This window comes from Cervus canadensis, chromosome 32, assembly GCF_019320065.1.
Source record: "Cervus canadensis isolate Bull #8, Minnesota chromosome 32, ASM1932006v1, whole genome shotgun sequence".
In the NCBI taxonomy this organism is placed as follows: Eukaryota; Metazoa; Chordata; class Mammalia; order Artiodactyla; family Cervidae; genus Cervus; species Cervus canadensis.
In genome coordinates, this window is record NC_057417.1 from 34,492,219 (window position 1) to 34,508,872 (window position 16,654).

The 16,654-nt window shown below is 62.9% G+C and overlaps 1 protein-coding gene across 2 annotated transcripts in view; it reads left to right on the forward strand.

Annotated features, from left to right (window-relative positions):
* The window catches only part of MAD1L1 (mitotic arrest deficient 1 like 1), a 233,028-nt gene that overhangs the window by 105,698 nt on the left and 110,676 nt on the right, over nt 1-16,654 (forward strand). For both annotated transcript variants that reach the window (XM_043456237.1, XM_043456239.1), the window contains one exon: nt 257-401. In XM_043456237.1, coding sequence (XP_043312172.1) covers nt 257-401 — 145 coding nt within the window. The remainder of the gene's footprint in view (nt 1-256; nt 402-16,654) is intronic.

The following is a 16,654-nucleotide window of genomic DNA, read 5'->3' on the forward strand; positions in this document are numbered from 1 at the left end:
AGTGCTCCAGGCTGGCCTGGCTCTCCAGAGGTGCCTCCGAGCCCGCGGCTGGCAATCTTCCCCACTGTGCGAGGCGAGTTCTGGGGTCACCCTGGGCCCCGTTTGAATCCGGAGTCTCCCGAAAGGCTCCGAGTAGCTGCTCAGAAGCGGGGGATGGGGGCAGTGAGGGCGGGCTGGGCGCACGTGCGGCTCCGTCTTGGGGGCTGAGTGACACGTGGGTGCTGGGCCTCACCCCTCTGCCCTTCTGCCCCTGCAGCGCGCGGGAGCTGGAGAAGGCCCGGCTGCAGCTCCAGGACGAGGTCCGCCAGCTCGGCAGCCAGCTGCTGGAGGAGAGGAAGCGGCGCGAGACGCACGAGGCCCTGGCGCGGCGGCTGCAGAAGCGCGTCCTGCTGCTGACGAAGGTATGAGCGTCTCCCGGGGCCGACCCCGTCCACCCTCCCAGGCCAGCAGACCCCAGCCCCCCGCGTCCTCAGTCCCAGCCCAGCAGCCCCCAGCCGGCCCCCGCGTCCACGCTCAGTCGTCTCTCCAGGCCTACGCTGGCCTCGTGTCTACCACACGCGTGCACTCCCAGCCCCCAGCAACGTGTCTCTCTGCTGGAGCGGTTAGCCTTCCCGTGGAGCCGCCTGGGAGTCAGGGCTCAGGCCGGGCCAGCTCCCCGTCACTAGGAGGGCGTCTTGGCGGTGTGGCCGCCTTGTCTTCACCCTGCCTCTCCAGGAGGCTCTGAGATGCTGACCCGGAATCCCCGCTGCGCCTCTCCTCCCCCTGAGGGCCTCGCCTGCTGACCGGGGTGTGGGGTGTCGGGCGTTGGCCCTGAGCCCCTGGCTCCTCACTCGGGTCGGCCTCCCTCGGGCTCCGGGCAGGCCCAGCCTCTCCTTCCTTCAGAGCTTAATGAGCAGAGGCTGGCATGCACTGTGCCCCCGGCTCTGGCTGTGGGCCGGGGTCTCCAACTGTGCTGAGCCTGGGGCTTCTGAAGTCTGCCTCGAGAAGCAGAGCTCGCTGGAGTGTGAATTAAGGTTTCTGTGTGAGAGAGCGTAATTTAAAACGTTGCCGTGGATGCTGAGGTTTCAGAAGACGAGGCAGGAAAAAGCCAGAATCTGTCCTGAGGTGCTCTTGTGGGGGGCGAGTGGGGGCGTCCAGCTGCGGGCAGGCTCCTCCCGCGCCCCCCAGCCCCCCCAGGCTGATGCTGAGGGGCTGGGCAGGCCCCCGCCTGGGAGGGGGCCGTTCTCCCGGGACGCACCAGGAGCTGGTGCTACGTGTGACGACTGTGTTCCTGACGGTTTGACAAAACCTGGGAGCTCCGGGTCGTGAGCCTTCTGGAGGAGGCCTGCTGTCCCACGGTGTTCCCCATGGTGTGCCCTGCCGTGTGTCGGCCACGCAGGCTTCCCAGGCGGGCTCTGCCTGTCCCACCAGCGACCTGGCAGGTGCCCCACAGGGGAGACCCTCACCCGCTGCCCCGGAGCGAAGCGGACGCGGCCCCCCGTGGGGCGGCCGTGCTCAGTGACCCGGGGCTGGCCCCTTAGGCCCCTCCCCTGCGCCTCCCGTGTCTCTGGTGTGTGCTGGGGTCAGCTGTGTGGGACACGCCCCCGTGTGGTCAGGCGTGTGGTCAGCCCTACAGAGGCTACAGCCCAGGGGACAGGCCAGCAGGGCTCCACACTCTTGTGCCTGCAAACGTGACAGACGCAGAGCCCGGCTTGGCTCCAGAGGAGTCTCAGAGGTGCTGAGGGTGGAGCTGAGACGGGACTTTGACGTTGGTGGAAGGAGCGTGGAGAACCAGGCCTCCCGGGCGGCGCCCCAGCATGGACGGCAGGGAGCCGCCGCGGTTCCGGACAAGTTGCTGGAAAGAACAGGGCGACCGAGGTCCACCAGACACCGCTGACCCGCACCCCACCCGCGGGCGCAGGCCGGCGCAGGGGCCTGGTGGGGAGGCAGATGCAGCAGCTCAGGGCCAGGGCTCCGATGGGCGTGACGGACGCCGGGGCCTGACATGCGGGCGGGAGGCTGTGTGTGGTCCCTGACGCGGGAAGCACCGAGGTCTGCCCCGCTGACGCGCAGGGAGCCTGTCCCTGTGACCGCGGGAGCACTGCTTGCTGGCTGGGTGTCCGTCCTCAGCCAGAGGTTTAGGCCGGATGACCCCGCCATCTCCGAGTGCTCCGCACTGCCCCAAACGGAAGTCGCTCAGCCGGCCTGGTGGTTCTCACCTGGACAGTGCTCGCCGGGCGCTGGGAAGACTCCAGAAGGACCGGATGGAGGTTCTGAAGGTTCAGAAATGGAACCACCGTGCGGCCAGTGGTCCCGGCTCCGGGCGTTTGTCCAGCGGAGACAGCAGCACCGTCTCGCAGAGACCTCTGCAGCCCCTCGTTTGTCGCAGCGCTATTCCTGAAGCCTGGAGGACCCCTCGAGGGATGGGCGGTGAAGCAGTGGAGTGTGTGCGGTGGACACTGCTCAGCTGTCAGGAAGGAGATCCTGCGTCTGCGACAGTGTGGCTGGACCTGGAGTTGTCCTCTGATGAGACGACTCAGACAGACGGGCTTGCCTGTGGGTGGGATCTAAGAAAACTGAGCTTATAAAAGGGACCAGGTTGGAGGCTGCCAGAGGCGGGGGTCAGGGGTGGGATGACTAGGTGAAAGTGGTCAGAAGGTGCAGACTTTGTTACAAGATAAATGGGGGGGTGGGAACGGGCGAGGCCCCCCGTCCTGTTCCCCCGCGGGAGCTGCCGCTGCCCGGCTCTGGGCAGGGTTTGGGAACCGGGGCTGTGGGGCGGGCCGCGGTCGTGTCGGGCCCGTGCGGGACGGTCGGGCCTGGCGTGCGGGTGACACCACATACGTGCTGCGTCCCGGTGGAGGCGGTTACACGCGGCTACATGTGCGGTGACGTGATGCGGCCACACGCACTGCCGTGTCGGGGAGGTTGCGGGAGTGGAGGGCGCAGGACGCCCCGCAGGACTCCCTGTGTGCCCGGGCGGGCGCCCCAGCTGGAGGCACTCTCGTCCTTTCCGGGTTCTGCTCTCACGAGGAAGGGGCTCGGGGGGTGGGAGGGGCAGGAACAGGTTCCAGTCTGTCTGGAATGGATGCCCGGAACTGTGACCGCTGGGACCTTTCACCAGGGGCCCCGGTTGCTGGGGAGAGGCCCCAGGGAAGCCTGGGGACCAGTTTCTGGCCCTCCTCTCTGTGTGGGGCCAGGCTTGCTGGGGAGAGGCCCCAGGGAAGCCTGGGGGCCAGTTTCTGGCCCTCCTCTCTGTGTGGGGACAGGCTCCCCCTCGTCGACCGAGGCGTGCTGGTGGCTGTCTCTCTTGTCTTCCTCTGGCCGCACGGGAGGAAGTCCTTGCCTCTGAAAGGTCACCTGATCCGCTTGCCCACCAGACAGTCCAGGGTGAGTGCGCTCGTTTAAAGGTCTAGGAGTTGCACTTCATCTGCTGAAGCCCCCTTTGCCTCCGCGTTCCTGGGGTGTCTGAGGGCGAGGGTGGCCTGGGGGCTGTGACTCAGGGGCCCACGGGGCCGCCGGCAGCCCAGAGCAGGACGTGGTGCCACGGGGCAGAGGGCGCGTGCCTCTGGGTGGGCGGCCTCCGGCCTCAGCTGCCTGTGGCCCTGGAGGAGCCCCTTCAGGCTTTCGGAGGAGTCACCCCGTGGGCCAGCGCGTGCCCTCCAGTGGTGCTCGGAGGTTCCGGCTCATCCTCGGAGGCACAGCGAGTGAGGCGCTCTGGGAGGGTGTAGCCCCTGACTGTCCGCAGGTGACACAGCCTGGCCCCTTGGCGAGCTCACAAGCCGTCCCCGCGCAGGGCCCACCAGCCCCGTCCGTGGTGTCCACTGCGGGTGCCCGCGCTGCCCGGCGAGTGAGTGTCCCGGGGCTGGCTCGGTGGCCTGGAGGCCTGGCCCCTGCTGGCCTCCGTCAGTGCTGCCTCGGTCCCAGGCGTGGACCCCTGCTCGGGGCGCGGGGGCAGGGCCACCTGCTCGGCGGGGCCGCGTGTCCACCGCCGCGGAGCCCACACCCTCAGCGTCCACGGCGCCTCCACATTTGTGCGCTTGTGCTTGGCTTCCATCTTGGGCACTTTCTGCCCTTGAGAGTCACTGTTCCCGGCTCCCAAGGCAGGAAATTTCCACTCCTCTCTTCCCCCGGCTCAGCAGGTTGGAAGGCAGTGGTGCTTTTTGGCCTAATTCACCCTGGGCTGGCCCGCTGCGCTCACAGGCGTAGCTGTGAGAAGGGTATTGATTGCCTGGCACTGATGGATGGCTTACGCCGCCTGTCACTTGGAGGCGTGTTTGTGAGGGGTCGATAACGGTCGCCCGCGTGGCCCGGCTCCAGCATGCAGGATCTGTCCTGCCAGCCGCGTGATTAAGCCGTTCGTCAGGCCAGTCTGCAGAGGGCGGCCAGCCTGCCGCTTCCTGCTCGAAGCCGAGCATGTGGCCCCCACCCACATGGCCCTGTGGGTTCGCACCCGGCTCCCTCGTGGTCTGCGAGCTTCCTCCTCGAGGCACCTCCAGCGTGGCAGCTGTCTGGCCTCGAGGAGGTGTGGGCTGCTCATCTTGCTCTGTCCTTCCTGGGGAGGCGCCCCCACCCTCTGGGGGCCCCCAGCCCGGCCCTGGGCGGGTGTGGTGAGTGCACTGTCCCGCCCTCCACTGGGCACTGAGCCAGGCCCGCCAAGGGGGCGCCCGCTCCCGCAAGCCATCGAGGGCCCTGCTTGCCTGCTTGACATTTCGGAGTACAGTGCTTGGAATGTGCGATTTTATTTTGAGACCCTATTAAGCATCTCCAGTCTAAGGGTTTAATTGTTACTGATAGCTAAGAGTGTAATTACCTTGGTGAAATACCGTGACTATTTTAAGCAATTGAAAACTGGCTTCCAGAACTGGGTGAACACAAACCATTTTCCTATTTGAAATGCGCTATTTCCTGTGTGCCCCTAATATTCCACAATATGGTTACAGAATTCTATTTATAGACTCTTAAGCAGTGAAAGCTAACTTATAGCATGAAATTTTAAAAATGAAAGTAAAATTCGCCCTTCTCCTCCCCCAGGTCCCTGGGGTGCGGCCTTTGGAGGACAGCAGTTGCTGCCAGCTGGCTTTCCCAGGGCGTGGTCTGGGGGTGATGACGTCCGCCTCGTGGGCCCCCACTGTTGCTGCTTAAGAAGCAGATATGAGGGCAGAAGGGGAGGCAGGAAGTGCTGGGGGACCCCCAGGAGAGGCCGGGGCTCCTCTTACCTCTTGTGCAGACGAGGTTGTGCCGGAGGAGTTCTGGGAGCAAGGTGGGCGCCCTGCCTGGGCTGGGGGAGCCGTGTCACTGGGGTTCCCTGAGGACGGGACGCCCCCTTCGCCCAGGGGTCCACGCTGTGCCCAGGGGGCTCTGTCCAGTCTCCCGGTCCTTTTCCGACCGAGGGGCTCTGCTTGGGTATTGGAATTTGTATAAGATTATTTATTTTGTGTAAATGCAGCTCTTTCTATTCCTCGTATTCACTGGGCAGCTTAGAGAAGAGCGGTCCTTACGTAGGAACCGTGTGAGGCGGGGCTTGTCCCGCGGCGGCTACGGGTCCGCGGTCAGCGGCTCCGCAGAGGGAGGGCACGACCCCGCGGTTCTCCGTGGAAGCCCAGTGCCCCCCAGAGCCCGCTGGCACTCGCTCACAACGCCAGAGAGTATCCTGCTGGCGTGGAGTCTGCACGCCTTCCTGATCTCAGGCAGCTCAGCCCCGCGGGCGTGGGCGCAGCTCCGGCTCCGTCTGCGCAGTCTCGGCGTGTGTGTGTCAGGTCAGAAGCAGGGAGACCGCGGGGAGTTCTGGGTTTTTCTGAGTTTCCTGGAGGCGATCCAGGCAGGTGGTCCTAACAGCTGTGTGCCCGGCGAGGGCAGGCTGAGGGCTGGCCCCTTCTCTGCGACACCCTGCCAGTGACGGGGGAATCCTGACCCGGTGACTCTGGCTGAGTCACGCTGGGTACAGAGGCGCCACCTCGTTCCTGAGACCCTGCAGCCTCGGGAGGTGGGGCCTTGGTGTCCTGTCAGTGAAGGGCCTGCTCCTGCCTTGCCCGCCCTGTTTTGAGGTTTTCGATGGTTGTGTCTGTGCCAAGTCTAGGGGGATCTTTGGTGGGAAACGTGTGGCAGCTCCTCTCCTGGGCCTGGCCGCCTGCTGACTCCCGAGTGAGCAGGGGTTGTCGTCCTCCTGTGGGCTACCTGCTTCCATCTTGTCACCTTGATGTTGGCGCTTTGTGGGTGGTGATGGGCCGATCTTTGCCTATCAGAGCCGCAGGGACATGCCCCTGCTTCCGTGTTCTAACCTCTTACACGTGGCTGTAACGTGCACCAAGACTTGATTTTGGGTGTGAGCAAAGCAGGCAACACGACGGTTTTCCCCATTGAAAGTGTCATTAATCCAGCACCGTTTCTGGAAAGACCCTTCGTCCCCCGTGTGCGGTCTGGTTGCCCGAGTTGCCGGCCTGTGGCTGCCGACGGGCAGCTGAGCTTCTGCGCGCTGGTCCCACCTGTCCACCGTCTTCACCGAGGCGACTCGGTGGTGATACTTGGCGGTAAGCTCCAGAGGGATTACCGCTCTTCAGGAGTCTCCGGCTCATCCTGGCCCTTCGCTCAGAGTCATTTTGTCAGTTGACACACACACAGTCTGCTGGGGAAAGGTAGGGATTACAGCGAATTTACCAAGAATTTGTACGTCAGTTTGGGGACGAACGGCCCCTTAGCATCATTTCGCCTTCTAACCAGGGCCCTGGGTGTCCCGTCACTCACATGGGTCTTCGCTCATTCTCTCAGTGGTATTTGCCAGTTTCTAGATGGCGGTCTTGCACACTGTTGGGTACCCCGCCCCCCGCCACGTGTTTTCTGTACAGTAATGCTGCCTTTCAGGGGTGGTCCTCCACTGTGTGTGGTCCAGTCTGGGGAAGTGCGGTCCCCCGGGCCCCCCAGGGTGGGAGCAGCCCCCTCCCCCCCCCCGCCCCACCCGGCACTGCAGACTCGGGAGCAGGTTGGGACGCGGGGCTCCTGGCGCCCGGGTCTCCTTCGGGTCTCAGGGAGCCCCGGTAGCTCACCGGCACACGCCGCCCTGCGTGCTGTCTGTCTTTGTGGGCAGTCTTTGTTGGATCACGGAAGTCCACGTCGAGCAGGAGTTTTCTGAGGGCTTTTATCATCAGTGCCTACCCCGTGAATTTTGACGTGGGTTATTTTTATTTTCCTGTTCAAAATATTTTCTCACATCCTCTCTCAATCTGTAAAGGCCGACCTTCAGGCGAGGTTTGCACGTTCCAAGCTCACAGCGTAGCAGATGGGAAGGCTGGAAGGGAATCGAAAGAAAGAGCCCAGACTCACTCACTCTGCCCTTCCCTTTGCTGAAGCACAGGTTCTCAGGGGCGTCTGCTGTGAGCCACGCTCTGTGGTCTGTGCTGCGGCGGCGGCCGGGCAGGCAGGCTCAGCGCCGGGGCCTCCCTCGGGTTGGGGTAGAGCAGACGGACAAGGCTCGAAGAAGCCAGGGGGCAGCACCCAGGAGGAGATGCGCTGGGGCCTGGGGGCGGCTCAGCTTTACGGCCTTCAGAAAGAAAACAGTTTAGACCCACAGGAAGTTGTGACAACGGTGGGAGGTGCATCTCAGCCAGCTTCCCAGGGCCGGGGGGTGCCATCCTAGATGGTTCCAGTGCAGCATCAGGACCAGGACTGATGTTCATGTAGTATGTGTGATGGTGTGAAAGTGTGTGTGTGCATGAGTGTGAGTGCGTGTGAGTGTGTGTGAGAGAATGGACACGTCTGTGTGCATATAAGTGCACGCATGTGTGTGATTGACCATGTGTGTATAGGTGAGTTTGTGCATATGTGCATGAGTAAGTGTGAGAGTGTATGTATGTGCACAAGAATGTGTGTGTGTGCATGAATGTGTTGAGAGTATGTATGAGAATGCGAGTCTGTGTGCATATGAGCGTGCATGAGTGTGTATGCATGTGTGTGTGCATGTGTTTCATGTGTGTGAGAATGCCCGCATTTGTGTGCATGAGTGTGTGTGTGCGTGCATGTGTTGAGTGTGTGTGTGAGAATGCCCGCGTCTGTGTGCATGAGTGTATGTGCGTGCATGTGTTGAGTGTGTGTGTGAGAATGCCCGCGTCTGTGTGCATGAGTGTGTGTGCGTGCATGTGTTGGGTGTGTGTGTGAGAATGCCTGCGTCTGTGTGCATGAGTGTGCATGCGTGCATGTGTTGGGTGTGTGTGTGTGAGAATGCCCGCGTCTGTGTGCATGAGTGTGTGTGCGTGCATGTGTTGGGTGTGTGTGTGAGAATGCCCGCGTCTGTGCGCATGAGTGTGTGTGTGTGTGCATGTGTTGGGTGTGTGTGTGAGAATGCCCGCGTCTGTGTGCATGAGTGTGTGTGTGTGCATGTGTTGAGAGTGTGTGTGAGAATGCCCGCGTCTGTGTGCATGAGTGTGTGTGTGAGAATGCCCGCGTCTGTGTGCATGAGTGTGTGTGTGTGCATGTGTTGGGTGTGTGTGTGAAGAATGCCTGCGCTGTGTGCATGAGTGTGTGTGTGCATGTGTTGAGTGTGTGTGTGTGAGAATGCCCGCGTCTGTGTGCATGAGTGTGTGTGTGTGCATGTGTTGGGTGTGTGTGTGAGAATGCCCGCGTCTGTGTGCATGAGTGTGTGTGTGTGTGCATGTGTTGGGTGTGTGTGTGAGAATGCCCGCGTCTGTGTGCATGAGTGTGTGTGTGTGCATGTGTTGGAGTGTGTGTGAGAATGCCCGCGTCTGTGTGCATGAGTGTGTGTGTGTGCATGTGTTGGGTGTGTGTGTGAGAATGCCCGCGTCTGTGTGCATGAGTGTGTGTGTGTGCATGTGTTGAGAGTGTGTGTGTGAGAATGCCCGCGTCTGTGTGCATGAGTGTATGTGCGTGCATGTGTTAGGTGTGTGTGCGTGCATGTGTTGGGTGTGTGTGGGAGAATGCCCGTGTCTGTGTGCATGAGTGTGTGTGTGTGAGAATGCCCGCGTCTGTGTGCATGAGTGTGTGTGTGAGAATGCCCGCGTCTGTGTGCATGAGTGTATGTGCGTGCATGTGTTGGGTGTGTGTGCGTGCATGTGTTGGGTGTGTGTGCGTGCATGTGTTGGGTGTGTGTGGGAGAATGCCCGTGTCTGTGTGCATGAGTGTGCATGCGTGCATGTGTTGGGTGTGTGTGAGAATGCCCGCGTCTGTGTGCATGAGTGTGCATGCGTGCATGTGTTGGGTGTGTGTGAGAATGCCCGCGTCTGTGTGCATGAGTGTGTGTGCGCGCATGTGTTGGGTGTGTGTGTGAGAATGCCCGCGTCTGTGTGCATGAGTGTGCATGCGTGCATGTGTTGGGTGTGTGTGTGAGAATGCCCGCGTCTGTGTGCATGAGTGTGCATGCATGTGTGCGCCTGACCACGTGTGTGTAGGTGAGTGTGTGGGATGCCATCGTCCTCGCAGGAGTGCCGCTCGGGACTTGCGGCCAGCATGAAACCCTCCTTGGGCCGCACCTTGGCTCCCACAGCCTCCCTTCCCCCAGCCCTAATCTAGTGCCCATCTCCGGAAATTTTGGCATTGTGTAGATACAGTCACAGAGTCTGTGACATTTAAAATGTTGATGATTTACATGGCGTAACTTTATTTTTTAGAGTGGCTTAGGTCTTTAAAAAAGTGAGGTAGGAAACAGTTCCGCGTCTTCCCCCGCCCAAGGCGGCCCTCCTGATGAGTCCATGCGCAGTGAGTGGCACGTTGTCCAGCTGAGAAGCTGTGTTGCTCCGTGGCCTGAAGCCCGCAGTCCACACCCGGGTCACCTGTGCTGGGCCCTGTGGCTCTGAATGGTGCTTGTTGTCGGGTGCCCGCCGCAGGGCGCCCCGCTCTGCTCCCTGCTCCCCTGGACCCCGGCCCTTTCGCTGTCTCCGTCGTCGCTTTTTCCCGAAGTTTGTGCAGCTGGAGTCCCGCAGTGTCACCTTTCAGACTGGCCTCTGTCATCAGTGGTATGTGTTCCAGGGGCCTCTGTATCTTTTCTTGGCTTGATAGCTCTCCCTTCTTTTTATCACTGGGGAAAATCCATTATCTGGATGGGTCTGCTTGTTTACCCCTCACCTACTGGACGCCTCCCTTGCGTTTCTGAAGGCTTTCGTGTGGACGTGAGTTTTCACCGTCAGTACTGGAGCTGCATGGAGAGTGTTTAGCTGTGAACGCGTTTGACCCCAGCACATCCTGTGGGCGTCGTGGGCCCCTGCCGCGCGGCTTTCACACGTCGCATCTTCTCCCTTTTCTGTGGAAGCCCTGGAGGCAGGGGTGTTTCCGCATTACTGTTGACGACCTGAGACGCGGAGCCGGTGGGCGACGTTGCACCTGGAAGCGGGCGGGTTCTGCCCTGGTCTCTGGTTGGTCGGCCCGGCCGTCCCTCGGCGGTGGCTGCTGGCACCTTCAGCATCTCAGGTTTTATTTTCATCACACTCGCGAGTGGAACCACTGGGGGCCTGGCTGTGGCGTTCAGCGGCCCCGTCCACTTTCCTGTGACTGGTAAGGCGGGCAGCGAGGCCTGGGGGGCTGTGTGGTGTGACCAGGTTTGATGAACACCGCCCAGCCCCCTGGGGGTCTGCGGGGCCCCCTCAGCAGCAGCCGCCCTGTTGCCCTCGCACCCCTGAGGCGGGAACCTGCCCCGCAGCCACCCCGACCGGCCGGGCCTGAGCACCGCCTGTGGCTGCCGCCCTTGGTCCACGCGGAGGCCTCCCGCCTGGGAGAAGATCTGAGCACATCTGTTTCTCTTGCAAGGAGCAGAAAGGCCACCAACTGCTTCGGATCACGCGTCTCCATGCTCCTCTCACACCGTCCTCGGCCTCGACCAGCTTCCTAATCTTATTAGAAGGGTTTCTCTCCTGTGCCGCCTCTTTTAATGCTGGGAATTCTTGGTTTGGGGAGCACAGGAGGAAATACTTAAGAAGCTCAGAACCTGCTCCGTCTTCTGAGAAGCAGAATCCTCTTTGTGTGTCTCTGGCGTGCTCTTTGCCACCCACCGAGGCTCGGATCAGGGGCACTGTGGCCCCTCCCCGCTTCCCCCTCAGGAAAGTGCAGCCCGAGTGGGGCCGGGATGCTGGCGGGATGGAGGTGGTGGCTTGGGTTGGTGGCTGCTGCAGGGTGGGGCTCCTCTGGACCCCCCTCCCCTGCCCTCTGCCCTTGACCCTACCCTTGGTTAGGGGGAGTCCCGGGACTGGGGTCCAGCTGTCCTGCCTAGGTGTCTGAAGGCTGCTCTGCTCCCCGGCTCGGGTTCAGCCTCTGCTCTCCTCTGAGTGCCGCCCCTGAATGTCGTCCCCCTGGGGACCTCTTCCTGGCCCCCAGACGAGCCCCGAGGAGGGCCGTGAGCGCCCGCTGCTCAGCCTGGTGCCCCCTGCCCCAGCTGAGCAGGACCCTCTTGGCTCCAGAATTTAATTTCACGTGTTAAGATTTGTCCTTTCAGGTTACCCCTCCCGGCTAACCACCTGTTTTGTTATGGAAAATGCTGTTTGTAGAGTTATTAGAAAGCCATCCTGTCGCCAGGATCATTATATTATCCCACCTAGGGGGCAGCTGGACTGGGTCGTGGTAGGAAAAAAACTCCAGAGAGAAAAGCAATTTGGGGAAATAAAATGAAATCAAAACAAAATGCCTTTCATCTCTCTCCAGTTTGAAGATGTTTATTAAGATAGGCTTGTGGTCGCGTGGGAGAGGGGTGCTCTGGGTGGGCGGGGGGCCGCCGTGCCCTCGCTTAGAGAGCCGTCCCCTGCGGGATGCGGGCCGCTCGCCTTCACGTCCCTGCCCAGAGGGAGCGCGGCCCCCGGCCCCACCCTGCCGGCCCAGGCGCCCTGGGCTCTGCAGGGGGTGTGGTCCCCGGGGGACCGCAGGCCTGGGCTCGAGTGAACCCTGGTGGGTGTGTGACCCGAAGCCGTGCTGGCCTCCCCATGGACGCTCCCGGCCCAGTGCAGCGCCTACCCCCACCCCGCTGCCCGGGGAAGGGCGAGCGGCTCGGTTTGCAGGAGTGCTGACCTGTGACTCCGTGCTGTGAGAAGGACGTTTGTCTGAGCCAGGATGTCCTTAAGCGGGACTCGGGTCACATTGACTTTGGTCACATCCCCTCCCGCCCCCGCCCCATCTATTCATGAGACTAGGAGGCCTTGCAGTCCCGGCCGCTGCTCTGGTCTGGCCGGTGGTGCCGTGCGGGCGGGGTGTTGGGAAAATGCCCTCCCGCCTCCCTGGTCTTCTGCCGCCTCCATGCTCATCTCTGTCCCTCCCGGGAGGGCGGGGCCTCTTCCCTCGGGATCCCCAGCAGTGGGCACACGGCGGGCACGTGGAACCTGGCCGGCGCCTGGAATCTCGGCTCAGCGTAAAGTCCCTCGTGTGACAGACGAGGAGGCCACTCGCCCGGAGCCCCAGGGGACGAGGGGCAGTGTTGCGGCCGGCCGTCGCCTCCTCCCACTTCTCACTGTGCGAGGGGGGCCCTCTGTCGCCCCCCACACCCCCCAGGCAGCCCCCACACCCCTCCCGGCTGCCTTTGAGCAGGGAGTGGGACTGCCTAAGTGCGTGCCGCGAGATCGCCATACACATGTGTCTGTCTGATGCTGTGACTTAAAAGCCCCGGTGCTAACTGCTCCTCCAGCAGTGAGAGTGAGCACAGCCGCTCCCGGCAGACGGGGAGGTGAGCGCGGCGGGCAGGTGTCCCGGGGCTGGAGGCCAGAGCTCCGAGGGTGTCAGTGCGTGGGCGGCGGCCCTCTGACTGTGTGAGCCCTGCCCCTCCCCGCGCTCCGGGAGGGCGCCCGTCCTCCCCCGGGGCTCCTCCCCCGGCCCGCTCCTGGCTGGCTTGCAGCCTTTGTAAAACCATCACAGTCTGCGCGCCAAGTCCATATTAAAAGCATGTATGTGACCCATTGTCAGCGATGCAGTGTTCAGTAATCAAGTATCAGTACGTTAATTTTTAAATTAAAAAATAAGGTTACATAAAAACTAGCACAAGTAAAATTTCCGCGGTTTCCCCCACCCTGAGTTGTCCTGTGTGCCCCTGGGTCCCGGCCCCTGTGGTCACACGGGAGGATGCTCCCGGCTGGTGGAGGTGCACGGCCGGGCGGCAGGCAGGCCCGGGGGCCGCGGGCCTCGCCGCTCCTGCTTGGACTGCTCACGGGCGGGACGGCGGAGCCACAGGCGTCGGCCGGGTCCGCACTCCCGTCCCCTGGGCCGGGCCCTCGCTGAGCTCGGGGCCCTGTGGGGCACAGGGCTTGGCCTGTGGCTCTGCTCACACGGCCCGCGGGGCACGCGGGGCCGGTCAGGAACCAGGGTGCTCTGCAGGCCGGCTTCGCTCCCCGTGCCTCTGTGCAGCCTGCGACGCTCCGGTTCCCCGAGAACCCCGTCTTTGAGGTTCCTGAGGACAGTTTCCTGCGGAGCCCCGTCACCGCTCCCCGCGTCAGTGCGCCGGTCGGCCTGTTCGTGGCACTGGGAGACCCCGCGGGCCGAGGGGAGCCCCACGGCCGGCCCTGTAGACGTGAGCCTGCCAGTGCTGGGCAGGCCCTGCCACCCCGGGCTTTCTGTTTGTTCACGGGGCCTTCGTGTGGACTTTGTGTTTCTAACCTAGTGCGGTGAAATATGCTGTCTCGTTTATTGAACCTCTGGCACTTTCTTAAATGTGACCCCGAGCGTGGCGCCTCTGTCTCCATTTCCCCACCGGCCAGCAGGCCCTGTTCCTTGCTCTGCCTCCCGGGCGCCCCAGCTCCAGCCCTCGGCAGGGGGTGCGTCTGCAGGGCAGGGCTCTGACTGCCAGGGAGGCCGGGCCCGCCAGGCCAGGGTCTGCCTGCCACAGTCGCCTGCCACGCGGCCTGGGCGCCCGTCCGGGTCAGGAGGGTCTGGGCCTGGGAGGGCGCGGCTGCCCTGGCCACAAGCGTCCTGTGTACACCGCAGATCTCCCTTGTTGTGGAGCCCTGTTCTCCCTTTAATTCAATTTCGAAGAAATCCAAATCTTTGAATAACCTTCATCCTGAAAGGAAAGGAAGTTGGCTGCAGGTGAAAATTGATGGTCATGCTCAAAGACATGGTTCCCTGCCAGGCAGCCTCTTGAGGCTGTTGCTAAAAATAGCCGCGGTGCCTTGCCGGGGGCGTCTGACTTGTCGCCAGGCCGCTCCTGGTGATTATAGCAGGCGCTGCAGGTGCCCGCAGCAACCTCGGCCCTTCCGGCCCGGGCGTGTCCGCCCTCGGCTTGTGGAGGCCTGACGGGCAGCTGCTTCCCTGCCCCCTGCCCCCGCTGGGTCGTCCGGGTTTCGCCGCCAGGTTGTGAATGTGGAGGGACCCCGTACCGCCTTCCCCCCGGGGAGGGTCCTAGGGTCCTCCGTCTGGGCCTGGGCCCTCCCCATCACTGTCTCTGGCTCCAGGCTGCCCCCGTCAGGCAGGGCGCTGGCCCCGGCTCTCTCTGGGCTCGTCCCCTGCGTGGGCCTGGCCGCGCAGCTCACTGAGGGCTGTAGCAGGGCAGGAGGGGGCGGTCCACAGGGTGTCCAGCGAGGGGGGTGTGCCTGGTCCTTTCAGGGCCCCGCCGCGCCCGGTCCGGCCTGTGCTGGGCTCTGTGGCGGCCCTTCTGCAGGAGGCCCTGGAATGCTGCCCCGGAAGCCTGCTTTCCCTCACCCGGCTCGCGAGGGGCTGGGAGAGCCAGCAGCTGTGCCTGCAGCGGGGGCCTCCCTGTGTGCCCAGGAGGGGAGGCGGCGTTCTCAGGGCAGGCTTCGCTCCAGGCTGTCTGTTCTGGGGAAGAGGAGCCTGGGACTGCGGCTCAGGAGACAGCTGCAGCCTGACCTCTGTTGTTCTGTCCCCTCCGCTTCCCACGGCAGGACTCCCCACCTTTAACCTTCTCTTCCTCTCCTGGAGGCCGAGGCAGGGGGGCCCGCCCCAGAGACTGATTATGGGAGTATGTTTTACCTGTAAACTGATATTCACAAAAGCGTGGTAGTGAGTTGAACAAACATGGACAGTCGCTATCATGTGACCTTTGGGTTCCTGAAAATTACACAGCTACCAGTTGCCCAAACCACTCAGAAACCTCATTGGTGACGCAGTGCAAGGGCGAGAAGAACCTGGTAGAAACGGTGGCACAGTTTCACACGTGACCAGTGGTCGAGAAACAGGCAAAGACCACAGTGAACACAGCACTTGGCCTAGACTAGACCCCGGGTGTGGGGTGGCTGTGGGTGGGGGTCCCGCACCGCTGGGCCGGATTCTCGCCTGGGGGCTGCGCCCCGCAGGCCAGCCCCTGCCGGTTCACCCGCAGTGCTGGAGGAGTCCGCGCCTTCCAGTCTCCCCCCACACCCCAGCTGGCCCGCCGACGCACACCCGTGCTGAGAGGCAGGCGTCTGCCCCCGCATCGTGTTTATCTTCCCGGGAAGGTCTGTCCTGACCTGGTGCGGGCCTTGGGGCGAGCAGGCGTTCAGTACCTGCTGAATCATCTTGTTACCTTGTTTTCATTAACTTTTATCGTCTAAGAGTCATCTTTGAGAGTCGTGAAAACTCCGCGAGCTAGGATTTGCAGGCTCCCTTCTTGTGGAGGAGGAGTCCTACCTGGGGAAGGCTGAGGAGTTGCAGTGGGGGGGGCGGGTCATGTCCAGGCAGGCGTGACTGGCTCCACCCAGAGCCCCCGCCCCCGCCCAGCAGGTCGCAGCCCCCGCGTGTCTGGGAAGGTGGGCCTGAGCCTCGTGCACACGTGAGCCTGTGCGTGTGTGCAGGCGTGTACGTGTGCGTGTGACTGCACGTATGAGTTTTCATTCTGGAAAGCCGGTGGTTGAGTGCAGTTAGGCTGCTTTTCCCGTGAGACCTCCTGGAACACGAGGCCAGCCTGGCCATTGTGATGGTTACTGCAGTGAGATAGACTCTGCGTTCACAGACCCGGGGTGTGCTCAGCGCAGAGGCGTTAAATACCATCCATCATCAAGTGGAGAACAGTCACATGCAGGGAGCGTGGCTTGGAGTCCATATTCTCTTGGTTAATTTCTCCCACAAAGACCCAAACTGCCGCCCATGAAATGCCGCGGGGCAGGGGAGGAAGCGCCTCCCAAGCAGAGCCGCCCACAGCAGGATTGCGGGGCTCCTCCCGCAGAGTTCCTCGTCGCGTGGTGGCCAGCGTGTTCGTGGTGTGAACACACGCGGGGTGCACCCTGCGCGGGCTCCTGCGGCTCTGGCCGGGGTGGGCGCGTCTCTGGGTCCCTTTCCGGAGCTCTGGTGTGTGCTGTGCTGAGGGTCATTTCCAGTTTTGCACGGGGTCTGGAGAATGGGGGGCCTGGGGCCCGAGGAAGGGTTGGCAGCGGGCTGCCCGCCCAGGAGGGCGGTGTGCAGAGAAGCACCGCCGCTGCCCCCGGGGTTGGGGAGCCTCCTGACAGTGTCGCTCAGCATGGCCGAGACTCAGTGTCCCCGCCTGTGAAGGGGGTGCCTGAGGCCGAGGGCCTGGGAGTCGCGTGGCGAGCAGCCCGCCCGCTCTCAGCACCCCCCATGCTGCAGGGGTGGGTCGGGACCCCAGAGAACGGCGTGCGCTCGCTGCTCTGTGTCCGTCACAGATCCCCGCGCTGAGAGCCTGAGGCCGGGACAGGCCTGGGGCCGCCTGGTGTCGCCAGGAACCGGCCTCCGCGAGGCGTCCACGGGGACGGAGCCGGTCCTTGGAGGGACCCGCTGGACCCCGGGCGGCCGCGCCCCGGGCCTGCTCATCCCA